Source organism: Gordionus sp. m RMFG-2023, chromosome 1 (assembly GCF_954871325.1).
Source record: "Gordionus sp. m RMFG-2023 chromosome 1, tfGorSpeb1-WG-v2, whole genome shotgun sequence".
NCBI lineage: Eukaryota > Metazoa > Nematomorpha > Gordioida > Chordodea > Parachordodidae > Gordionus > Gordionus sp. m RMFG-2023.
The window spans coordinates 45335308-45358484 of NC_088775.1; the positions used below are offsets into that span (position 1 = coordinate 45335308).

Consider the following 23177-nt stretch of genomic DNA (forward strand, 5'->3'; position numbering starts at 1 on the left):
ATGTGATCTCCAACGATAGGCAGGCCTCTCATGAAATAGGTGTCAATTTTTTATTTTTTTTATTTTAGTGAGCGTTAATATTGTTTGCAGCACTGCAGTGTGGTCAATTCTTATAAAATTTATTATAAAATGATGTCTGTTTTTATTTTATTTGAAGGTGACAAATGTAAAACCAAAAGAGAAACTGTCACGATAGTAGAGTTGGGTAATGTCTAAATGTCGGCTAATTGGGCTCAAACTTCGGGCGCTGCCAGAGAAGATCTGTTAAAATTAAGGCGATTTAATTTTAATTTCTTCTGAATTTGCGCTGCTATGTTTTTAAGAAAAATCCAGAGACCAAAGTGATAGTTTTCGCCTAAGAACTTAGTATAGCCGATTTTTTAGCCGGCTAAAAATATAGTAATTACTCAATTATATAAAGTATGTGCGAAGAAAAATTAGTTTTCTCATACGTTTCAACTAAGGAAAATTTCAATGTCACTCCATAATCACTATCAAAATAGGAAATTGGTAAGATTCTCAGATTGCAGATAAAAATTGCAAGGACATCAACAAAAGGAATATGAAAAACATATTGATAATTTATTAAATTCTCGGGTATCAATATCCCTAGATAATTGCGAATGGGGTTGAGAAAATAACTTAGTCTGAGCCAGTTGGATTAATGAGTGAATTCCAGACCTTCATTTATATATAAGAGTTATTTGAAGTCAGGGTATGAAAATATTTTTCTCAGGGTATCATTTGTTGATCTATGCTTGGGCAAAACTTAAGATAAGTGAATATTTGCTAGCAAAGGTTTGAGACTAGGAGGAGTATTTAGCTAAGTGTTTAAAAATCTGGAAAGCATAGCTAATGAGAAAGCTTAGGTGGTTAAATTATTTTGAGTCAATAACCTTGAAGGGAATATATATATAATTAATGTCTGAGAACAGATCTCATGTCAATCTAAATAATTTTAAACGATTTCTATTACTTTAGAAACATTCAATAGTTTGCTGAGAGAAACCTATAAAATTCGTTTGTTAATGTCTGTTATGATTCAGATGGTTTTTCTTTTATTTATATCCTACACCAAGAAATTCAAACCCTCTGGGGGGGGGGTCTCCTTTCTGGATCTCTTATCGCGATTTAACGGAGTCTCCCACAATTTTAGGAATGAAAGTTTGTATTTTCAGGAAATATTTTAAAGGAATCAAAAAAAATTGGTTCCGGGGCATTTTAAAATCAAGTTTTAAAAATAAGAAAATAAATTTTCCAGAAAAATATGGAATGTTCGTGAGGCCAATTGGCAGTCATCTTTAATACCAAAACAGAGTGAAGGTTTATAAAGTTATTGAGGGATGTCCATATTTTATTATTAATTATTTTGGTGGGAATTCGAAGAATGAGAGCTACTATTATTAAGAGCTATTAAGCGGGTACTGAATAAAATTGTGATTAACTCTGTGTTTTATAGGTAGTATTTTGCTTAGGATTGTGTAATTTGTTAATGTATCATCACTTTCACACGGGTAGGTCTGAGTAGATTTTGCAAATAAATAACGCGAACATCTAACTCCTCATGATAAATTTCCACTTATATAATTGAATGAGTTTAGGACCTAAATTTCAAAGAAGTCTAATGGAATATTGGCGTTAAATAAAGAAGTCCTAGAGATTAGTGTAGATCATAAGTTTTCGAATGGGGAAACTATTTAATCCTTTGATATTGCCATTTTATACGCTAGTATTTATTTTTCTTGTAGCAAGCCTAATTTTATTCCTGATTTATTAATGTTAGGTGATCAGTTAAGAGATATAAAATAGAGAGATGGGTTATAACTGAGGACTGATATTTGTTAAGATTGGAAATGTTTGATTTGTTTAGATTGTGAAAGGAAAAAAATAGTTATGGTTAAAGAGTCAAAATTATTAGCAACTATAAAATATATCTTTTGGGATACGAGAAAATTCTAGAATGAATGCCATAGATAAAAAATATTCTGCCCATAACTCTAAAGTTATAGATAATGGAGATCAACATTTTTTATAATGGGAGATGAAATAAGAGGTAGAATAGTCATAAATGTAAACAGGGAATAGAAACAATTCGGTTGAATATTTATTAATGTTGAAATTTTACCAACATATCTGGCATGAATTGGAGTATGAAATCCCAATCTCTTTAATTTTCTAAATATTTACCCAGGAGTGTTATGGAGGCGGGATTATGAGTTTCTGTCTAGTCATGCATATCTCTAATCACTATTATGGTTTAAAATTGGTAGTTGGTGGACAGAGCCAGTTGAATATATGACTAATTTATTGTCTCAGAATGCGCGAAAACATTGTAAATTTACGTTAGAAGATGCTAATAAACAGGAGAAAAGTCATAAATTATAAAAATGCATCAAGGCGTTTGCCATTTGAACTGCAGAGTCCTATGGGCTCTTGAGTAATATCGATTTATAGAGCGTGTTATTATATCATTACACTTTGTGTCTTAACTCTACATCAGTTTCAATGTAAGTGTAATGGCCACCTTTGGGTTTGGTAAAACATGCAAGATTAAAGGATTATGATTTGACAGTTCATGAGTCATGTGGTATGAAACAACTTGACTTCTTAAAGGAAGACATGAAGTAATTCGAAATTAATACTGAATAAATGGGGGAAATTAAGGAATATCTTCGGGCTGGCATTTTGATTTTAGGAAATGATTAAGTTGGCAACTAAGAAAGCTTCCCAATTTTGCCATATATCTGAAGTAAGTTCTATCAGGATAGTTGACAAATAAAATAAGAGGTCAGGTTAGGATGTATTGTGTCTATTGATGAAGGAGCTGCACAATAGACACAAAGAAATAAAAATTTTGTGGATAGTAAGGATGATGAGCAGATATCTATGGTACCAGTTTGGGGACAATTATAATAGATTCAACTTGGGGTTACAATTATATTAGATTTCCAAACTTAAAATTAAGTATTTTTTAAGTAGGACCATAATGAGCTAGTAGGTAGCTAAAATTGCTAGATATGAGAAAATGCATGAGAATCCTAAAGTGTATAGTTTGTATATAATAATAAATTTTTGTGAGCCTTGAGGCAATCAAGTTATCATCCATACATGCACTTCTACATAGGGAAGGTAAGACGTAAAATTGTCATTATGAAGGCAATTCGGGCCCGATATTGTTCGATGTTTTAGAAGGAAGGCAAATTATTAAATTCGAGTAATAAAATATTTCAAGAAATACTTTTTAAAATAAAATCAAAAAAATCGCCATATACCATATCATAAAAATAAAATAATATATACTCTTTTGTTTTAATAATTTATTTTTATTTTTTATAATCTAATATTGTTATTTAAGATTTTATATTTTATTGTTTGCTCATAGGGCAACGTGGGACAACCCGGTCCACCAGGTAACACGGGGGAAGATGGTCCTTTGGGTAATCCCGGTGTTCAAGGATTCCCAGGGCCAATTGGGCCCATTGGGATAAAAGGAAGCATCGGAAATCCGGGAATGACTGGAGAAAGGGGAGAATCAGTAAATAATAATTTTTCGAGATGAATGTAGATTTTATGAATCAAATAAGAAAAATTATAAATAAAGTGAATACATTTATCAATCAAATAAAAAAATGAATGAAGGAAGAAAGGTAGGAAAAAAATTAAAAATACAGAATGAAATTTTAAAAAAAGTGTAAAAAAAAAACATGAAAAAATAAAGAAAAATCGGAAATTTTAAAATTAAATTGTAGAAAAATGTAATAATTATTTATATATTTTTTTATTAATTTGAAATAGGGAAATCCTGGTAAAGATGGACCAGCAGGCCCAAGGGGGTTCATAGGTCTTCCAGGCAATCAAGGCGAGACAGGCCCTCACGGAGAGACTGGAGCAACTGGATTACAAGTATATTTATATATAAAATATTATATAATGGATTTTAAAAAGCTAAAATAAAATTTCAAAATAATGAAAAGAAAAGTGGCTTGTAATATTCGTTATCAAAAAAATAATTTAACATTACCTATCATTTTATACAAACTACATTGGGAAATATTATTAAAATTATATGGAAAAAAAATCGGTATTCTATATTAATACAGTAAAACTTGTATAATTTGGGTGACTTCCTAATTTAATTTTGAGTCCCAATCAAATTCCAATTAACTACTATTAGAAAGTAAAGGTCTTGATAAATTTGGCACTGTCTAATTTCGGCAAAACTCTTGGTCCTACAGTGCCTAAACTAGACACATTTTACTCTATTTTTAAAATTGAAACTTTGTTTTTTTGAGAGATGCAAATACTAGTCCCTCATAAACTACAATCCATCTAATTTTTAAATCACTCTAAGGCTTATTTTGGAGGGGGGGGGGACAATATTAAATTTGTGCATTCTCATAAAAATTACAATCATCGAATAAATTTAAGCATTGCCATTTTTCTTATACCAAATAATTGTTGGCGTATTTTAAAATATTTTGGTAAAATGTCATATAATTTATTTTAAAAAAAAATGATGTTATTGAAGAACTTCCTTTTTTGCCTTTGCAATTCTTCCAAGCTTCTTTGGCACTGGGATTTCGCCTCATTAGACAATCTATAAATATAACATCTAACAGCTAGTACTGTTAGGTGTTCAAAATATATTTTTTTAAATTTTAATCCATGTACATTAAGTTCTTTGGGGGTAAATATATCCAAAGTAAATATTAATTTTTTTTAATATAAAAATCATGTTTTTTTTATTAGTCAATTGCTTTATTTTAAATTTAATACCGAAAACACGTTTTTTTTACTATACATTTAATTTTAATGAAAAAACCCTTAAATTTTATTAATAATAATTTTCCTCATAAAATATATAATATCCTTTTTTATTATGACAATGATAACCTCGATAAATTTAAGGACGAATAAGAGAAAAATAGAAAAAGAAAAATAGTTTTTCATAATTTATATTATCTATAAATGTATATTTATTATTTTTTATGGATAAAAGGAAATTTTCTTTTTTAATAGGGACTGTCCGGCGAACCAGGAAATCCGGGTCCACAGGGAACTGAAGGTCAAAAAGGGGAAAGGGGTCTCGCAGGACCAAACGGTCCTCCGGGGGAAACTGGTCTTCCGGGATTCCAAGGCGAAAGGGGTGTTATTGGAGCTACTGTAAAAAAAATCAATTATTTTCCTTTCTTCAATTTTACTTCTTTTACTAGTATATTTCTTTCTTTATTATTTATCAAATCACTTTGACAAATTTAAAGTTTTATTATAACCCAACAAATTTATAATAGCTAAAAAAAATATTTTTACATTTCTTTTATTTACTCTTTTTGTTTATTTTATATATGATTACTTCTATAAAGCGCTTTAATCTCTTTGATTTTCTTATTTTAAACATTTTTTGAATTTATACCCTCGTGTATTTTTATTTTCAAAAATTTTACTTGAAATTTATCTATATTTAATTTATTAACATTTTGATTATCATTTTTTTCTGTTTTACTTATTTATATTTAAAAATATATTTATAGGGTTTATCTGGACCTAAAGGAGAAAGGGGATCAAAGGGTGAAAATGGATTCCGAGTAAATCAAAATTTAAAAATTTATTTATAAATTTTATTTTAAATACAGTTATTCAATATGTATTTTTAAATTTATTCATTTTCTAACATCATAATGAGCACTGCTGTAAGCGTTACTTTTCTCGTTACTTTGAAATTAAACCTCCATAGATCTAGAGTCCAGGATATTATTCAAAAATCAAATGCACAGTCTAACTACACATTGCTAAGGAGAGTTTCACAAACAATCGAGAATATTCTTAAAAGATATGAACAGGTTCTAGTTAAAATAATGGTAAAAAAGATTTAAGACTTTAAGATATCTCAAGTAAGGGTAATTCGTTTCTCAGAAAAGGTTGTCTTTCATTTGTAAGAAGGATTCATAAAATGAGCTGTCCATTTTATTGAGTGAAAATTTAGTTTATTACTGTTTATATTCGATATTTATTATGAGGTAAAAAAAAAAATTTTTTTAAATAGCCTTCAAAAAAACTTATTGGGCATTTAAACATTTAAATTAGACCTTCAAGAAATGAAATCAATTGGTATTTAGCGATTAGATCTGATTTATGAGAATGCAATAACTAATTATCTCATATTGAGATACTAAAATAAATTAATTAATAAAATAGCTTAAAAATTCTCAAAAGTGTAATTCTGTGATTACCGATTGAAAAAGTTGTAGCGTAGTTGTGCCTTACTGATGGCATTTCTTAAACTACTAATAAATACTCTGGTAGTTTACTATATTCCACAAAGGAATACACGTTTTAAAAGGTTACCCATGTTATTTATATCTGCTTGTATTAATATGGTATTAGAATATTAACTAAGTTTCGACTAGGTGAAATATATGAGGAATTATAAAGAGGGAGCTGAGAAACGATCATTCTTATACAAGTGCAGATTTTCAGATAAAAATTTAACAGATGTCACATAAAATACCATAAGAGACTTGTCAAGAGTCAATTATTTTTCAAATTAAAATAACTCGGATCATATACTAATGGAAAATAAATGTTTAAATTTTTTTATATATTAATTTCCTAAAAGCTCATTTTAAAAATTAAGTCCTTCATAATTATGTGTCATGAGAAATTGAAGGTAATCTTTTTTTTGAAGATTCTTATAAGATAATATATATTAACGTTTACCTAAGATTAATTTAATAAACTTGATCTGGATAAATTTGAAGAAAAAAAAATGGAGTCTGGATAAGAAATTTTTAAAGATAACGAGTAACATCCATAAAGATAATTTTAGTTGTTTTAAGAAAACTAACACGTTCCCTTTTCGCTAAATTGACTTTATTTTATAGCGCTGCTGATATAGTTTTTTGTCGCACAGTGTTTTTTTAAAGGGTAATGATGTATTAGCGTTGGTTGAATGTTATTGATTTTTTCTGTGCTTTTATTAAAAGATTAGATAGCGTTATGATTTATATAAAAATATTTTTGTATCGAGGTATGATATATAGAATATTGGATGCTACCGCGTAATTCCGTTAATATATTAAAATCTTTCTTATTGCATTTTAATAAAATTTGTTCGTTGTTTAGAAAATTTCTTTATGATGACCAGTGCTATATATAATTACCCCTGTCTAACTATTTAGTGTCATTTTTCAATCTAGTTAGCCTTTGAGACGTCACTTTATTTTTTTTAAAGTCACAATATGTTTGAAACGGGCAGTATATGACAATAAAAGCTATAAACAAATATTTCCAATAAATGGTCTACTCATTCATTTCATTGATTTTATTCATTATACAATTTATCATTCTTTTCTACTATCTCATTCATTTATCTATTTTTATGCCTATTTTTTTCATTGATTAAATATATTACTTTTTTAAACTAAATTCATTTAAACAAAACGATGAAATTAATTAATCAAATTATATTTATTTTTCATTCATTCCTATGTAACCTTCTCATCATTTCCATTCATCTTTATAATAAAATATTTAATAAGGGTGACAAAGGCCAAATTGGAGCTATCGGTGAAGCAGGACCTCAAGGATTAACCGTAAAATTTTTTTATACTCTTAAAAGAATATTTGCTAAAATTATTTATTTTTTATATAAATATTAGTATATTGTTTGTTTACTTTGGTTTATTTTTCTATTTTCTTTTTGATTTGCTTTTTGATATTAGTAAATTTTTAGAGAATAATTGTTTATTACTGCTGAAGATTTGAATTTAATTACTTCAATAAATCCATATTCATTCTTTACTAATCACACAAACCATACAATCCCGGAAAAATTGTTATCAAAATGGATAATGCTAAAACTATATACCTCTTAGGTAGCTTAACATTGCCCGATATCACATCATAAACATTCATATATAGAATCCTTCATTTATAGATATAATTTATTACTACAATTACTATTAAATTTGTTTGTTCACTAGAAATTTGCCGTTCAAATTTCAAATTAATTCACGGCTCCATGTGCCCTATTATTCTTCGTTTATAATAATATTTTTATTAGCCCTTTATTTTAGTTTTTTTTAAAATAACATTTTATCTAATGCAGATATATTGTTTTCCCCTTTCAATTTTTTCTTTATTTAAGTAAATATATGCCTAAAAAGTAAAAGGAAAATGACAATACCACCAAACACTTAAAACTAACCAAAATTGGTGTCCTAGGTTCAGGGATCCAAACCGAAACGAATATCAGTTCGATTCGGGTTCAGGTTCGGATAAAAATAACGGTTCAGGTTCGGTTCGTAAAAAATTAGAATATCGGTTCGGTTAGAACCTCTAAAAACCGATTTGAACACTTTTGTATTCAAACCTACATTCGAATTATGTAGAGGGAAAATATTTTTTTTATTTAATCATTAATTTAAAAAACACATGTATAAAATTCATTTTTATTAATTGTACATTATAAAATAATATTTAATTTATAAATATAAAAATAAAAATCAATTTTAATAAGAACAATATTTTACTTTTTTTTGCTTAAATTTTTTTTATTAAGCCGGACAATTAATACATTTTCAAAATTCGTCTCACTCGAATTATATCTATAAGGAGATAGTATAAATTTAATTGTTGAAAAACATCTTTCCACACTAACTTGAGCCGACACTACCAATATGATATCAGATTTGATGTGTCATTTAATATTTTGGATTTAATTTTTCTCTAAGCATTATAATTTATAAGCTTAAAGTTTTAAAAAATGTTGTAAAATGACAATATACTAAAGTTTATAAAAATTATGACCGACACTTATCAATCAAGTGTGATTGATGCTAATTTTAAAATAATTCGAATATAGTTGAAAATAAGAATAAAATTATGAGGCTTGAACCGGTTCAGAAGCATTTTAGCGGTTCGGTTTAGGTTCAGCTAGAATTTTTTTAGCGGTTTAGGTTCGGTTCAGGTTCGATAAAAAATACCGGTTTTAGCGGTTTAACGGTTCGGTTTGGATCCCTGCCTAGGTTTCGTCGTAATAAGTATCAAAACTAATTCGAGCCAGGACAAAGTCATAACAATTTTTTAAAGACAAAATATAGGCAACAAATATAAAATTATAATTATAGGGCAAAAAATGATGTCTAAAAAATAAAACAGTAAAGAGGACTAGGAAGAAGATGAAAATAAAATATAAGAAAAATGGACTATTATTAAATGGAAGAAATTAAATTTAGGTTAGAGCGAATAATCGCGGTAGCAAACCTTTGCCATAAAATGAGATTCCTTGATCTAATTAGTGTTTTTTTGAGAATCCGTTTTCCTAATACTTTAAAAAAGATTGAGCTTTGCAACCGAAAGGGGTAAAAATGAAGCAGGCGATGGGTATGAATGAGTTAAAAGAATCGATTGAGCAGTATTTGGTGATTTTCTGCAAAGGCGAGAGCCTCGACGTTGTGGTTGAATCAAGGCAAGTTATGTCCCAAACTAGAAGCTGGACTCTAGACCAAGGAATTGAGGGCATTACATCTGTACGCTCCTTATCGGTTCTAATATGCCGGTTGGTTCAAGTCTAGAAGGAATACCTCCGGATTTAAGTCCTCACAAAATATTGTCATTTAGATATATCGTGAGAAACTACCTCTACAAAAGCGGTGATGAAGGCAATGTCTACCCTTGCTATCTATACGCTTTCTTGGTAAGGCAAAATTATTTCGCAGTTGACCGAATCTAATACCAAATCTTAGCTCATCGCGAGTTTGTTGTAGGATATGGTTTCCAGAAACTCATAACCTGATCCATGTTCACGTGGCAAAAAACACAAAAGATTTTATTTTTTAAATTATTTATTATTAATTTTTATTTTGTTTACTTCTATAAAATGATTGCTTATTTTTTTTTATATTTTGCCCACTTTTAGACAAATAATTTTTTTTTATACATTGTGTATATTGTTTTAATCAAAGTATCAAGCAGGGAAACATTTATAGTTATGTTTCGCTTTGCTTATTTTCACATAATAGTTATTTATCTTTAATGGGGCATAGTAATTTATTATTGTTTTTACTTGTTTGCTATCTTTGTTCACTTTTAGATGAATATTTTTTTACAACTGTTTGTTTAGTTTAATTAATTTTTTTAGGTTTGATTTAAACAATATTTATTTATATATTTTTTAAAGGGATCCCCAGGTGTCATAGGTGCCCCGGGAGGTAAAGGCGAGAAGGGGCGTGATGGTGTACCTGGTGAAATAGGATTACCAGGTCCGTCTGGATTACCAGGACCTAAAGTTAAAATTTTGTATTAATGAATAATCTAACAGTTTATAAAATAAAAAATTTGAATATGTTGATAAAGTGTTTCTAGATAGCATTTGTATTTCTTTACATGCAGATAAGGATTATTTTCTTACTTAAAAATACCTTGACGGTACGGTGCATTCGTTTTTTAAAATAAAATTCATCTTACTAGTTATATATTCCACCACATTGTTAATAAGTTTCAGTTAAAAATAAAATTAGGCTGTAAACATTTTTTGAAAGAAAGAAAGGTTTATTAGAAAATTATGTTTAATAAAAATATTTTATAACTTTAAAATTATGAAATAACAAAAAACAATGTTAATATCTGATCGGGTTATTTTAATTATCCATCCAATTTACCCGGCTCGACCTGATTCATCAAATAATATTGGCACAGTCCTAAATGATATCTTTTAAATTGTGAAATAAAAATAATAATAAAATGTGTATCTTAGGGAAATGTAGGTCCCTTAGGCATTTCCGGTCCACCTGGCGAGGAGGGCGAAAGGGGTGAAACGGGAGCTTCTGGTGAAAAGGGATTCAAAGGCGAGATAGGACTTTCGGTTAAAACTAATACATTTTATTTTAATCTTTTTTATATTTAATAAATTTTATTTTTATGTAAATCATAAGTTTTTTTGCAATCTTATTATTTTATCTTATTATATTGTAATTTTGTTTCTTATTTTTATATTAGGGGCCGATAGGGAGGGTAGGACCTCAAGGAGTCAGAGGAAAGCCAGGAGAACAGGTAGAATATAATATAATGAATAGAAAATTGAATTATATTTTAACTCAAGGGATTAATAGGGGAGCCAGGTGTAGCCGGCCAGGTGGGCTTACCTGGACACAAAGGTGCTGATGGAATAGCAGGTGAAAAGGGCGACACAGGAATAATTGGACCTCAGGTATAATAAAATTTTCAAAACATATTTTAGATTTTTTCAAATATCAAAAAAAAATTAAGCCGCTATTTTATTCGAGAAGTATTAATGGTGTAGTGTATAACGAAAATATGGCTCAATTTTTTTGAAATTTTCTAATTTTATTAAGATTCAATTTAAAATTTAAAAGGTTTCCAGTATTCCTCTTTTTGGGAAATTCTCTTTGAATTTCTAAAAACTAAATAATTTTTTTATACAGGGTTTACTAGGTCCAAATGGAGATAAAGGTGAGAGAGGTGACGCTGGAAAGCCGGGTTTGATAGGTGGGCCAGGGCAGCGTGGACCACAAGGACAAATAGGCCCTCAGGGAGAAATAGGTCATCCTGGCACCACCGGCGAAAGTGGTAAAACTGGCTCAAAAGGCGACGCTGGATTACCCGGAAAACCAGGATTGGTGGGGAAACCCGGAGTAGCAGTAATGCATTCTTTTGCATATTTGTGCTTCTATCTTATTTCCCATCTCTATTTCGTTTTATTTCAAATTTTATTTATAAGGGACCGAGAGGAGAATCAGGACAGAAAGGAGAAACTGGCGAACGTGGACTAACAGGCACGATGGGTAAACCTGGTCCAAGTGGTCCGTTAGGAGCAAAAGGAGAAAATGGAAATCCTGGTATACCAGGTTTACAGGGCTCGATCGGTCCATCAGGTTTCAGTGGACCACCAGGAGTGCCTGGGACCGACGGTTTACCTGGAAAGATTGGAAATCAAGGTAATTTTTTTTTGAAAGAAATAAGTATTTTGAGAACGGAATAGATTATTTTAAAGATTCAAAAAGCAGATTAAGAATTAGAAATAGAACTTGGCGTATCCAAAAACATTAATGTATTATTTTAAAGAATGGAATGAGTTAAAAATGAATATAAAAATAAATTATTTAAAGTTTGAGCAAGAATTATGAGAATAAAAATAATACTTTGAGAGTAATTATTCAAATTTTAAAATTAATAAGAATTTAGAGAATTTATTACTCAGATTATAAAAGAAAAGAATGAAAAGAAGATTTATAAGAAGGGTTTAAAATCTTAATAATGAAATGACTTAAATAATAAGAAATAATTAAAATAAGATTGGGATTTATATGAATAAAAAAAGGAATTTAGAAAATGGAACATTTTTTAAGATTAGATAAAAGATGTGATATACTAAATGATTGAAAAAGAGATATCTAAGATTGTAATGTATAATCAAATAATTGATTATCTATAATAAATGTAATGAAGATATTTGGATTGAAATGATGTTTCAAGCAAATAGATAAAAGAATTAAGAATGGAACGAATTGTTTATAAATATTTTATTTATAGGTGAACCCGGTGAAAGAGGCGTTCCTGGATCTGTAGGACCCCAAGGAAAAAGTGGGCCACCTGGTTATGCGGGAAAAACAGGTCCAACCGGATATCCGGGTCCGAAAGGAGAAACTGGTCATGTAGGACCTACAGGCATGCAAGGCCCTATCGGGCCAAGAGGACCTTTGGGACCTTCAGGTCCTTCCGGACCTGTAGGGCAGCCTGGACCAGTGGTAAGAAATCTTTATTGATAATAAATATATAAATAATAAGACAAAGAAAATTAAAAAATATATAATGGAAAGCAAATTAATTAATGGAAAAAATTGATAAAAATATTTTCTTAATTTCTAGGGTGAGACCGGTTCTCCGGGACCAATAGGACCCTTGGGGGCATCGGGTGATACCGGTGAAGCTGGTCCAAGAGGGGAGAAAGGCCAACGTGGAATTCGCGGACCTAAAGGTCATGGAGGATCTAGCGGAAGGTTAGGAGACCCTGGAATTCAAGGCTCAACAGGATCACCCGGCAAACCAGGGCGAAATGGACCTCCCGGAGTAAAAGGAGATCAGGTAAAATAAATATAAATGTTTATTTTCATGTCTATTCTATTTATTTATTTATAATAATATAATTTGTATTATCATCCATTTTTATTGATAGTATTTTAATTTCTTCTTTTTACAGGGTTCGACAGGACCAATTGGTCTAACGGGTTCCGATGGTCAGCCTGGAGTGCCTGGGCCTGAAGGCATACAAGGTCCGAAAGGTGCAATGGGTCAAGAGGGACCCAAGGGGGCTAATGGACCATCAGGATTACCTGGATCGAGAGTAAAAACTATTCATCTTACAATTTTTTTCTTTTTAGTTGATTTTCTTAATTATGCAATTTTATAAACTATCATCAATCCATGGCCATATTAATTAGATTACATTAAATCCATATAGTTCATTCGTTCATAATTGTAACGTGAAAATTCTTTAACTATTCAGGGACTTCCCGGGGACAAACCCTATATCCCCCCTCAGTTGGCAGCTCAAATATTTCAAACTTTGAGACCTAAACGACACGTTACTTTTTTAGCTAATGAAAATGTTGCCCAAAACATTGAAAAAGGATTAATCGATAATTTGGAAATAGATTCTTCGTCCGAAAGTTATACGAGCAATTATAAACAGGAAGAGAGTTACAGCAAGGAGGAATTAGAAAAGGAATTAAAGGAATTGAAAAAATCGCTCGATTTGGAAGTAAATAATCAAACAAATGGAATAATGAAAATGAAATGAAGAATAAATAGAATTGAAAATAGATTATGAGAGTAAATAGATAATTATGAATAAAGCATAAATAAATAAAATAGAAATAAAAGATTAGAAAGAATAAATAAACGAGAATTAAGAGTTAATGAAAAGAATAGAAAAAAAGAATAAATATGATATTAAAATAAAATATCGGAAGTATGAAATCAAAAATTTGGAAATGGAAAAATTTTAAAATAGAATGAATAAATAATTTATAAAAATAAATAAGAATATAAAGGAATTAAAAAATTGAATAAATAAAAAAAACGGGTTTAGTAAATTGCTGGAAACAATAAGAACAAAAAAAAGATTAAATAAATAAAAGAATGAAATGAATAATTAAATAGAAAACTTCTTTCTTAAAAGTTATTAATAAATTATATAGAAATCGGATGATAAAGAAGCGATATTGGTGACTTTAGCTGCTAATATGTTTAGTTCACTTGAAAGAATGAACGCCGCCTTGTCACCCCCCTCTGGTAACTCTAAAGCCGATCCAGGGCAATCATGTAAGGAATTGATGGCCATCAATCCGGAAATGGATAACGGTTTAATTATTATTTCTATTTCTTTTTCACTTTCATATAATTTTGTAAAGTTCAGATTCCGTAAATAACAATCACCTCCCTTTCATTTTTTTATTTGAACACCTACGTTTTTCCAATGTATTTTTCATCTATCTTTTCTACATGACCAAGTGAGCTAGCCGATTTCCCTCCACCTTATATTATGAAGTAATCAAAGTTTCTTGAGTGTCTTCGTTCCTTGCATGATCTCCTTTGGTTTACTTAATATTAATCTTATTATTCTCATTTTTGTAACACATAATTTTTCTTCGGCTTTTCTCGCAGTTTAACATTTGATCCCATACAAAAATTCTGGCCAAATAACCGACAAATATGTCCTTAAAATCATAAATAATTACTTTATCTGATAGAATTCCGCCTATAAATTCCCACTTTCCACATGCAGGCAATTTTATATATAAATCTCCATTTAATTTGTTCTCACTCTACATGATCCTAAATATTTGAAAGAATCTATTTTTTCTATATTTCAATAACCTACCTCTCTCTCTATATATATGATGTTCTCTCTTATAAAACCCATCAGATTCAACACCATGTATGTAGTTTTTTTCTAACCTTTGTATCAAATTTATCCGCCCTTTTATTAAAATTATCTAGCCTTTCCGTCAATTCTTTGTTGTCCTAAGTCCAAAGGAACTCAATCATATACCTCCTCTAGGCAATGAACACCATGTGAGGTTTGTTTACTTCTAGCAATATTTTCCCATAAGGATTTTATTCCAAATATAAGATCCATGGTAGTTTCTCTGCTTTAAACTCATATTGATTCATTCACCGAAATTCATATTCATTATCTGGGGCATTAATTTAATGCCCCTATAACTTACGTGTTCCTTCATATCATCTTTACCCTTGAAAACTAGAAACTAGGATAAGGTAAGATTTTATTCAATTCTCTGTCATCTTTTCCCCACTTAATACATATTAAATAACCAAAATAATTTTATTCATCACCTAAAAATTTTACCACCACATCGGTATATCATTTGATTCTCTATCTCTGCGCCTTTTCTTTGGCAGCCTCCTCCATTAGGGGATGCCGGGGTTAGGACACTTTTCGTTCAAACCTGATTAAATTCAATATTATTTAACTAATCTGAATAAATACATCTTCTCATTTTGGCTGTTTGAAATAGTTAATATATATTTTATAGAACTATACTTTTTTTAAATAATTTGATCTTAAAATCTTTTGGCCCAACGTTGCCATAGTTGGTCTACCAATATATAAATTTGGTCCACCAAACAAATGAGGGTCTAAATATTAAATTTAATTTTTTTGCTATTGTTATAATAAGAGGCTCTAATGTAAATTAATATCATAATAAAAAGTAATTAAAAATGAATTTAGTAATTTTAAAAAATTTTAGTATAAAAAAACAAAATATTATTTATAGTTTATTATAATAAAAATTAATATTTTCGATTGTAAAATATTCAATTAGAATTATTTTCATTTTCTATCAAATTAAAAAATAAATATGCAATAATAGAAACTACGTACCCCTGACCAACCATAACCCAGCAGCTTACTGACTTTACAAATATGATACAGAATCATGTTAATCCATGTTTTATGATTTTGAGAAATTTTCGGATTAAAAAATAGGGTTTAAAGTTTTCTAAAATTTATTTATAAATTTAAACGATAGTTTTCAATCATTTTGTTACTTTTGATATGCTAAAACACATTTTTCTCTGTAAAATTAACTAAATATTTTTCAAATCTATTTTAGCTAATCATGTATCACATAATTATATATACTAACCCTAAATTCCAGTCTTATAAAATAATAGTTAAATTATAATTAGGACTAACATTCCCCTGTGCTCACCGTGCCCCAGTCTCCCTACATTGTAATTAGATACTCGCAGTTCTCTTACATTTCCTTCATTCATTATATCAAAATTTATTTATCTCTCAAAAATAAATGCTTCTTTAAATTGCCACTAGCCTTCTCCATCCTTAATGTAATGTTTAAAAGATCTCTAATCTTTACACCCTAACTTTTGAAATTTTATAACCCAAATTCGGAATATCACGCCCTTCAAAAAAAATTTCTTATACAGTTCATTCCATTAAAATTACTCTTTTTATTCTTTTAATTTTGTCTCTCCAGTGCTTAAATATTTTGTCATATATTCCATTTTATTCTTAAATTATTCATTCAAATCCTTAGAATCTTTTTCTATTTTCTCTGTTCTTTTAATTATTCTTATTTTGATTCATCTTTTGATTTTCCATTAAATTTTTTTATGTTAATTTTTTGTACAAATATTTAAATTATAGTCCAATTAAACGAGTCAATAAAATTTTTATATTTGATTCCCCATTACATATTTTGCTAAATAAACTACTAAAAACATTTCGTATGTTTTTCTTTTCTTTATTTGTCAGTTCTTTTAAAGTAACGTCGATAAAATCAATATAATGAGATTACTTTTTGGAGAAAGAAAAGGCATGCCAATTAAATACTTGACCATTTAAATGTGCGTTTAATATACAGTACAGCAAAAGCTTACCGAGTACTAAATTATCCGATCAAAATTATGATAAAAATCATATATAAAAATGGTTAGAAAATGTATTTTTATAATTAACTCATTATGTTATAACTTTTTTGACATAGATAAAATTTTAGTACACTTATATGTTTTAAAGTATTGAGAAAATTACCTTTATCATATTTATTAAAACAAAAAGTAATTATAGATATTTGCATCTCAAATCCCTTTTGTTTAATTACTTTTTTTTCTAGCATAATTTATTGTCCTTATTCAGGGTTTTATTGGATCGATCCCAATCTAGGATCAGGAATTGATTCCATCCTCGTTTATTGTAACACTACTTCTGGCGGGGATTCTTGCATCTTTCCGGATGAGGAAATTAAAATGGTATATATGATTTTGGGAAAAATGGGTATCTAAAATTGAGAAACAATTTGAGAAAGATTCAAATTTTAATATTGGGAAAGAATGGAGAGATCAGTAAAAATTCACAAAGATACAAATTTGGGAATTAATAAATTTCGGGAAAATCAAAATTAGAAAGATTTAATTGAGAATTTTTGAAGGAAAAGATTAAATAAGAATATTTGGGGAAAAGTAGAAAGTGATTAGAGTGGATTCGATAACATTGAGAAGAATCAAAGGAAGATCTTATAAACAATTTTTCGGGAAAATTCAAATAGAAATATTGGGTAATATTAAATATTAATGAAAATATACGGGAATGTCTAGGAAAATTATGTAATATTGGTAAATATTCAATGAGGAGTATATTTTTTTGTAAGATACAAAAATAAAATTGTAAAAAATATTTGAAATAGAGGTAGGCACGGCGACCCGAATCAAAGAAAATTTTGGCGGGCCCGGATAACATATGCAAAATATTTTTACTGTAGGGGCTGAAAGTTCACAAATTATTTTAAAGCAATAAGGCAAATTTGTGTATTTTTCCTTCGTAAAAAGTTATTACAAGCAGGGACAACCTGTACAAAATTATTTTACAGACCGAGCTAAAAAAAACCCTTTTTAAACATCTTCGCGAGCCGATTCGCGCCACCCCGATCTTTAATTCGAATTTAAAAGTTTTCATAAATTTGAGGGATTACTAAGTTCGGGAAGAGTGATATAATTTTTAAAAAATTTTATAATTGGCAAGATTTAAATTCGTTAATTTTTATTTTGGGCAGATTGAAAAAACCTCCGAAATTTTTATTATATGAAAATTTGTAAATAAAATTTGAGAATTATCTCGAGAGAAATCTGGGGAGATTTAATTTAATAATTTAGAAATAAATAAGAAGATAGGGAATTTTTCAACATTAAAATTTGGGTAGAATCCTTTTTATAAATTTGAGAATATATAAAAAAGGAATATTGCTAAATAAAAAGGAAGATTTAATATAATAATTTAGGAAGAATAAAAATCTTTCCATATAAATTTGAAAACATAAGATTATGAATAAATGTGGAAATTATGAATAATAAATTTGCGAAGATACCCAATTATAAAAATTAGGGAAGTTAAAATAAAATATTTGCAATTTTCTTTTCTAAATTTTCAATAAATGTTTTTTCCTCTAAACATATTCTCATAAAAGATGCCCAATATCCCTTGGAAAGCCAATCAAGAAGATCCGAAATGGTTTAGTGTTTTGAGCGGAGGAATCAAAGTTTTATATATATTCCAGTCAATAATTTATTATTTTCCATTTTTATTTATTTTCATTCCATTTGCAACTTTTAACAATTTCATTCTTAAATTCTTTTTTGAGCTATTCTTAGTCTTTTTATTCTTCTATATCTTCCATTTTATTTTTCTATTTTTCTCTTCAAACTTTAATAATATTCTTCACTCCTTCATTTTTTTATTCCTTCTCAAAGTTATATCAATTTCATTCTTAAGCTTCTTCTTTTTTTTCATATTTTATCCTTCCATTTTTTATATCTTTCACCTATTCATTTCTTTATGTAACCTATTTAATTCTCAAGCTTCCTCCTTCTAATATTTATTTTGTTTATCGAATATTTTTTCTTTATGATATATTCTTTTTATTCTTCTTTTATCTTATCGATCATTTTTTCTTTTCATTCTTATAATCTTACACCTTATTTTTTCCTTTATATCTTCCATTTTATTCTCTAAATTCTGCATTTCAATTTTTATCATTCCTTTTTATAGCTCTCTTCTTATTAGAATGTGAAATAAAAATGGGAAAAGATCAAAATAGAAGTAATCTGAAAAGATAAAAATGGAAAATTAAAACGATTTATATAAAAAAATTATCAATTAGAATATTGGATACCTTGATTTTTTTTCATTCTTAATAATATTCTTTTAATTTCATTATATTTTTAAGTTTTCCTACCATAAGACTTTGAAGGAAAATGCCGAAATTCAATTAAGATTCTTGCGACTCTTGAGTGGTTCAGTTCGTCAAAAATTTGTTTTCACATGCGTTAATACAGGTTAATTCTATTTCTATTATAAAAATTATTCCTTCCATTTTTATTTTTCGGATGTTATTAAATTTAAAATTTTTTAAAATGATAATTTTCTTTTAAAAATCATATTCAACCCTACCAATATATATGATTTCGGTTCTGCCTGAACTGGCATTTATATGGGTTTTTCGGGTCCCGGCCTTAACGATTTTTAGTGGATGAAATAATCATAAATAAATTTTGACACCGGTAGTTGAAAAATTTTTATTCTATGTTTTTATAAAAATTGAATTCTTCTGATTCTATTTTTTAATAAAATTGGACCATCTCATAATTTTTTCCCTATAGACATTAGTTTTTATACCATATTTAATTTAGATATGCAAAAAATAATAATTAATCTAACCTTAGTCTTATTATTATAACTAGTTTTAATATTTAGTTTAAATCGTAATTTGTTCAAATTTTAAAAAAATTTAATATTTTTAAAATTCCGATCATATTTTTATAAACCCAATTATATTAATTTTATAAAAATTATTGTTTGTCCCTTTATTATTTTATCTTTATATTTTTAAACTTTTTCCTTCGATTTTAATTTATGATTTTTTCCATTTATTAATATTTTAATTTTTTGTTATTTATTTAAATTATTAGGAAGTTCTGGTCTTGCATTCAAAGATTCTAATGGGAAAGTGTTTCCTTTCAAATCCGGAATTAAAACCATGATCAATACTACTAGCCAGGAATCACTTGATGAGAGCAACGAATTCATAGATGTTTTGTACGATGGATGTCAAGTAAAATATGAGATAATAGAAGGAAAGGAAATATGGATAAGAACTAAAGAGGAGAAAGGGTAGGAGAAAGAATGTAAAATAAAATAAATTAAAATATTGAGAAATATTTAACTTACTTTTTCTGTTTCCATTTATTATAATCAGATAATTTATTATTTCTAAAATCAGGACTCAATGTCCATGTCTCGTACTATCATAGAAATTGTCGAAAAAAGAAATGGAAATAAAAAAAAACATATGAAAGAGAACAATGAAATGAAGAAAGATGAGAATGAAATGAAGATAGAATATTGGAATGCCATGGTTTTGCCACTGACAGATTTTATAAACGATTTTATGAAAGAAAAGAATGAGCGTAAAGTGGGGTTAGATCAAATGGCCTGGGGTTACGAATTAGGTCCTATCTGCTTCAATTAGAAGAAAGATGAAATAAAACAATTAAACAACGAAAATTATAAGCTGAAAAGCCTTAATAGGAGAATGGAAAGAATAAATTTATTTGTTTTTATATTTCATATTTTTTTAAGAATTTTTTTGTAATTTTTTTATAATCTGTTTACAAAAATATAAATAAAATATATTTAATTCCTATAAAAAATTTTGAAATGGAAAAAAAATGGAATACAGAAGGAATATTCAGAGAGTTTGGAAATTTGAAAAAAAAACCTTGAATAAATATAAATTAAATAATGGAAAGGGAATAAGAAAAGAGAGAAGAATTCTAATGAAATAAATTTAAGAATATAAAATAGAAAAATGTAAATTATGGATAGAAACCAAACTGAGTTTACTAATAGAGAAGCGATTTGTAAAAACCTTTTTTTATTAGCCAAACGATATAAAATAATAATGATTTTGAGTATAATAACCAAATCAGGCGAGTACGCAGAAATTTAATCTGGAGAGAGGGAGGGGGGAGGGGAGATAATAAAATTTGTTATATATTTACAGTAAAATCCAATCTTTGTTTGGATTGAGCTAATTTTTCAATTATCTCATTCTTGGTTGGAATCAAATGCCTATGAATATTCAAAAGATTTAAACCATTCAATCTAATTTCAGAAGTTGTACTTTTTAGGTATGTTTTTCAGAGACCTGCAGGCCCTGCCCCGGGTATATTTAACAAAATTAAAATACGGTCCGGCCCTTGAATTTTGTTTCTGGATTTTAATGATTTGATTGACTAAAAATGGCCTATCGTTTAGTTGATGTAAATAACGAGCTAAAAGATCATTCAAATTTTTTTATAGGTTACCATAATATTTGAGGAAAAGTACATGCTTATGAACCCAAATGGTCATTATACTTAAAATCATTATATTTTATATCGTTTGGCTAATAAAAAAAAGTTTTTACAAAGGCTTTCTTCCAAACACGGGAAAAAAATTGCGTTTAATTTTCGGTGATCCTTATCTTTGGCAAAGAATTTCAATTGAGATGTGTAGGTCACACTTTATCTTTTTTAATATAATCATATTGATTTTTTTAAAATATTTTTTATTTTGATATAGTTTATATTTTATCTTATTCTTATTTTATAAATTGTAATCGTTTTTAAATTCAATATTGTTGCCAATTGTCCGATCATAGCGTCTAGACCATCTCCCGGCGATGCTCCTGATTGATTATATGGTTTATAGAGGTATGCCGCAATGCGATCTACATAGACCTTTCATAAAATGCTTATTCTTAAAATTTTCAGTCATATCACATTAAATGTTTGTCAGTAGCCTGAATGAGTTCGATAAAATCTAAAGGAGGGTTGGCTGAAATTGTTGTTGATTCTTAGTGTTGTTAGGGTAAGCTTGGGTTAGGATGTATAGCAACGTTATGATTTCTTTATGTGTTTAATTGAAATATTATATAGCGTTGTAATTTTATCCTTATATACAAAAAATTTGATGTTTTTGAGTAGCGTTTATGACCTAATCAGTCCATTGCTTGAATCACAATCCGATAGTTCTTGGTTCAAATCCAGCAACCATGTTTTTCCTCAAGTCAACTAGGTGGTTACGTCCTTGGGAGGGGGGGGTGTTATATAATGGATCAAACTCAACCACGTGATTCTGTTAATATATATCAGAGACCTGCAGATATACCATCTGCACGGCCCGGTCCAGATTTAAAAAAAATTAGACTAGCCCAGCCCACGTTTTATGTTACCCGGTGCGATTTTTTTAAAAAATTTTCCTCCCGGATTTCTTTAAAAAATAATTTCAGCCAGCGTGTATACATTTTTTATACCGTCTTGGTTTTAAAAGAAAAATATACCTATTCGGCATTTTAGGGATCGTTTTTCATCGAAAACTTTTCAAATTATTTTATCTCCTAATTTGTCATAAAAGGCGTAAATTTGAATCAATACGTTTACGATTTGACTGGTAGATGGTAATTCCCTTATTTTTTGTTCCTTTTGTAAAATAGTATTTATATAAGTACTAGTCATTTTGTGTTCTCTCCCTGGCAACATACGTTAATCATATGGGACAGAGAAAAGGAGAAATAAAATGATACATCTAAAATAAATTTTTCCCTTAAAAAGTACATTTAGAATATTGATTGTATCTTTGTTTATTTTAATTCTATTGAATATCACCTAAAATAATAATTAGTTGAATAAAATTTTATTAAAAATTTTTTCTAAGAATCGAAAATTAATTTAAATAAAATTTTACTAGTAATATTTTCTAAGAATAGGCAAAAATGGAAATAGGAAATATAAGTGAATTAATGTGATATATTGCTATACGATACAATATTTAAATATATTTCATTTATTTTTAATTTTTATAAATAATAATGGCAATTTAAAATATTCGGCCCGGGAGGTATTTTTTTTAAAGTATGGCCCGGCCCGTGAACTGGTACATTTATTATAGGCATTTGAAATTAAAATCAGCCCTTACACTGCTCTAAAGTATTTAAATATATAAGCAATTATCGGGTATAGGCTTTTTCTTTGCTCAACTCTTTTTATCTCCGCTTATAAATGTTTAAACAATA

The 23177-nt window shown here is 28.4% G+C and overlaps 1 protein-coding gene across 3 annotated transcripts in view; it reads left to right on the plus strand.

The window, feature by feature from the left end:
* The window catches only part of LOC135922505 (collagen alpha-1(I) chain-like), a 43856-nt gene extending 23198 nt beyond the window's left edge, over positions 1–20658 (plus strand). For all 3 annotated transcript variants that reach the window (XM_065456866.1, XM_065456868.1, XM_065456867.1), the window contains 21 exons: positions 3383–3535; positions 3796–3903; positions 5020–5163; positions 5532–5585; positions 7539–7592; positions 10181–10288; positions 10757–10864; positions 10999–11052; positions 11102–11209; positions 11445–11660; positions 11741–11957; positions 12553–12767; positions 12889–13104; positions 13220–13363; positions 13526–13780; positions 14220–14382; positions 17207–17319; positions 18531–18602; positions 19290–19398; positions 20032–20174; positions 20343–20658. In XM_065456866.1, the coding sequence (XP_065312938.1) occupies positions 3383–3535; positions 3796–3903; positions 5020–5163; positions 5532–5585; positions 7539–7592; positions 10181–10288; positions 10757–10864; positions 10999–11052; positions 11102–11209; positions 11445–11660; positions 11741–11957; positions 12553–12767; positions 12889–13104; positions 13220–13363; positions 13526–13780; positions 14220–14382; positions 17207–17319; positions 18531–18602; positions 19290–19398; positions 20032–20174; positions 20343–20591 (3003 nt within the window). In that variant the 3' untranslated portion in view covers positions 20592–20658. The remainder of the gene's footprint in view (positions 1–3382; positions 3536–3795; positions 3904–5019; positions 5164–5531; positions 5586–7538; positions 7593–10180; positions 10289–10756; positions 10865–10998; positions 11053–11101; positions 11210–11444; positions 11661–11740; positions 11958–12552; positions 12768–12888; positions 13105–13219; positions 13364–13525; positions 13781–14219; positions 14383–17206; positions 17320–18530; positions 18603–19289; positions 19399–20031; positions 20175–20342) is intronic.
* Positions 20659–23177: the final 2519 nt, after the last annotated feature.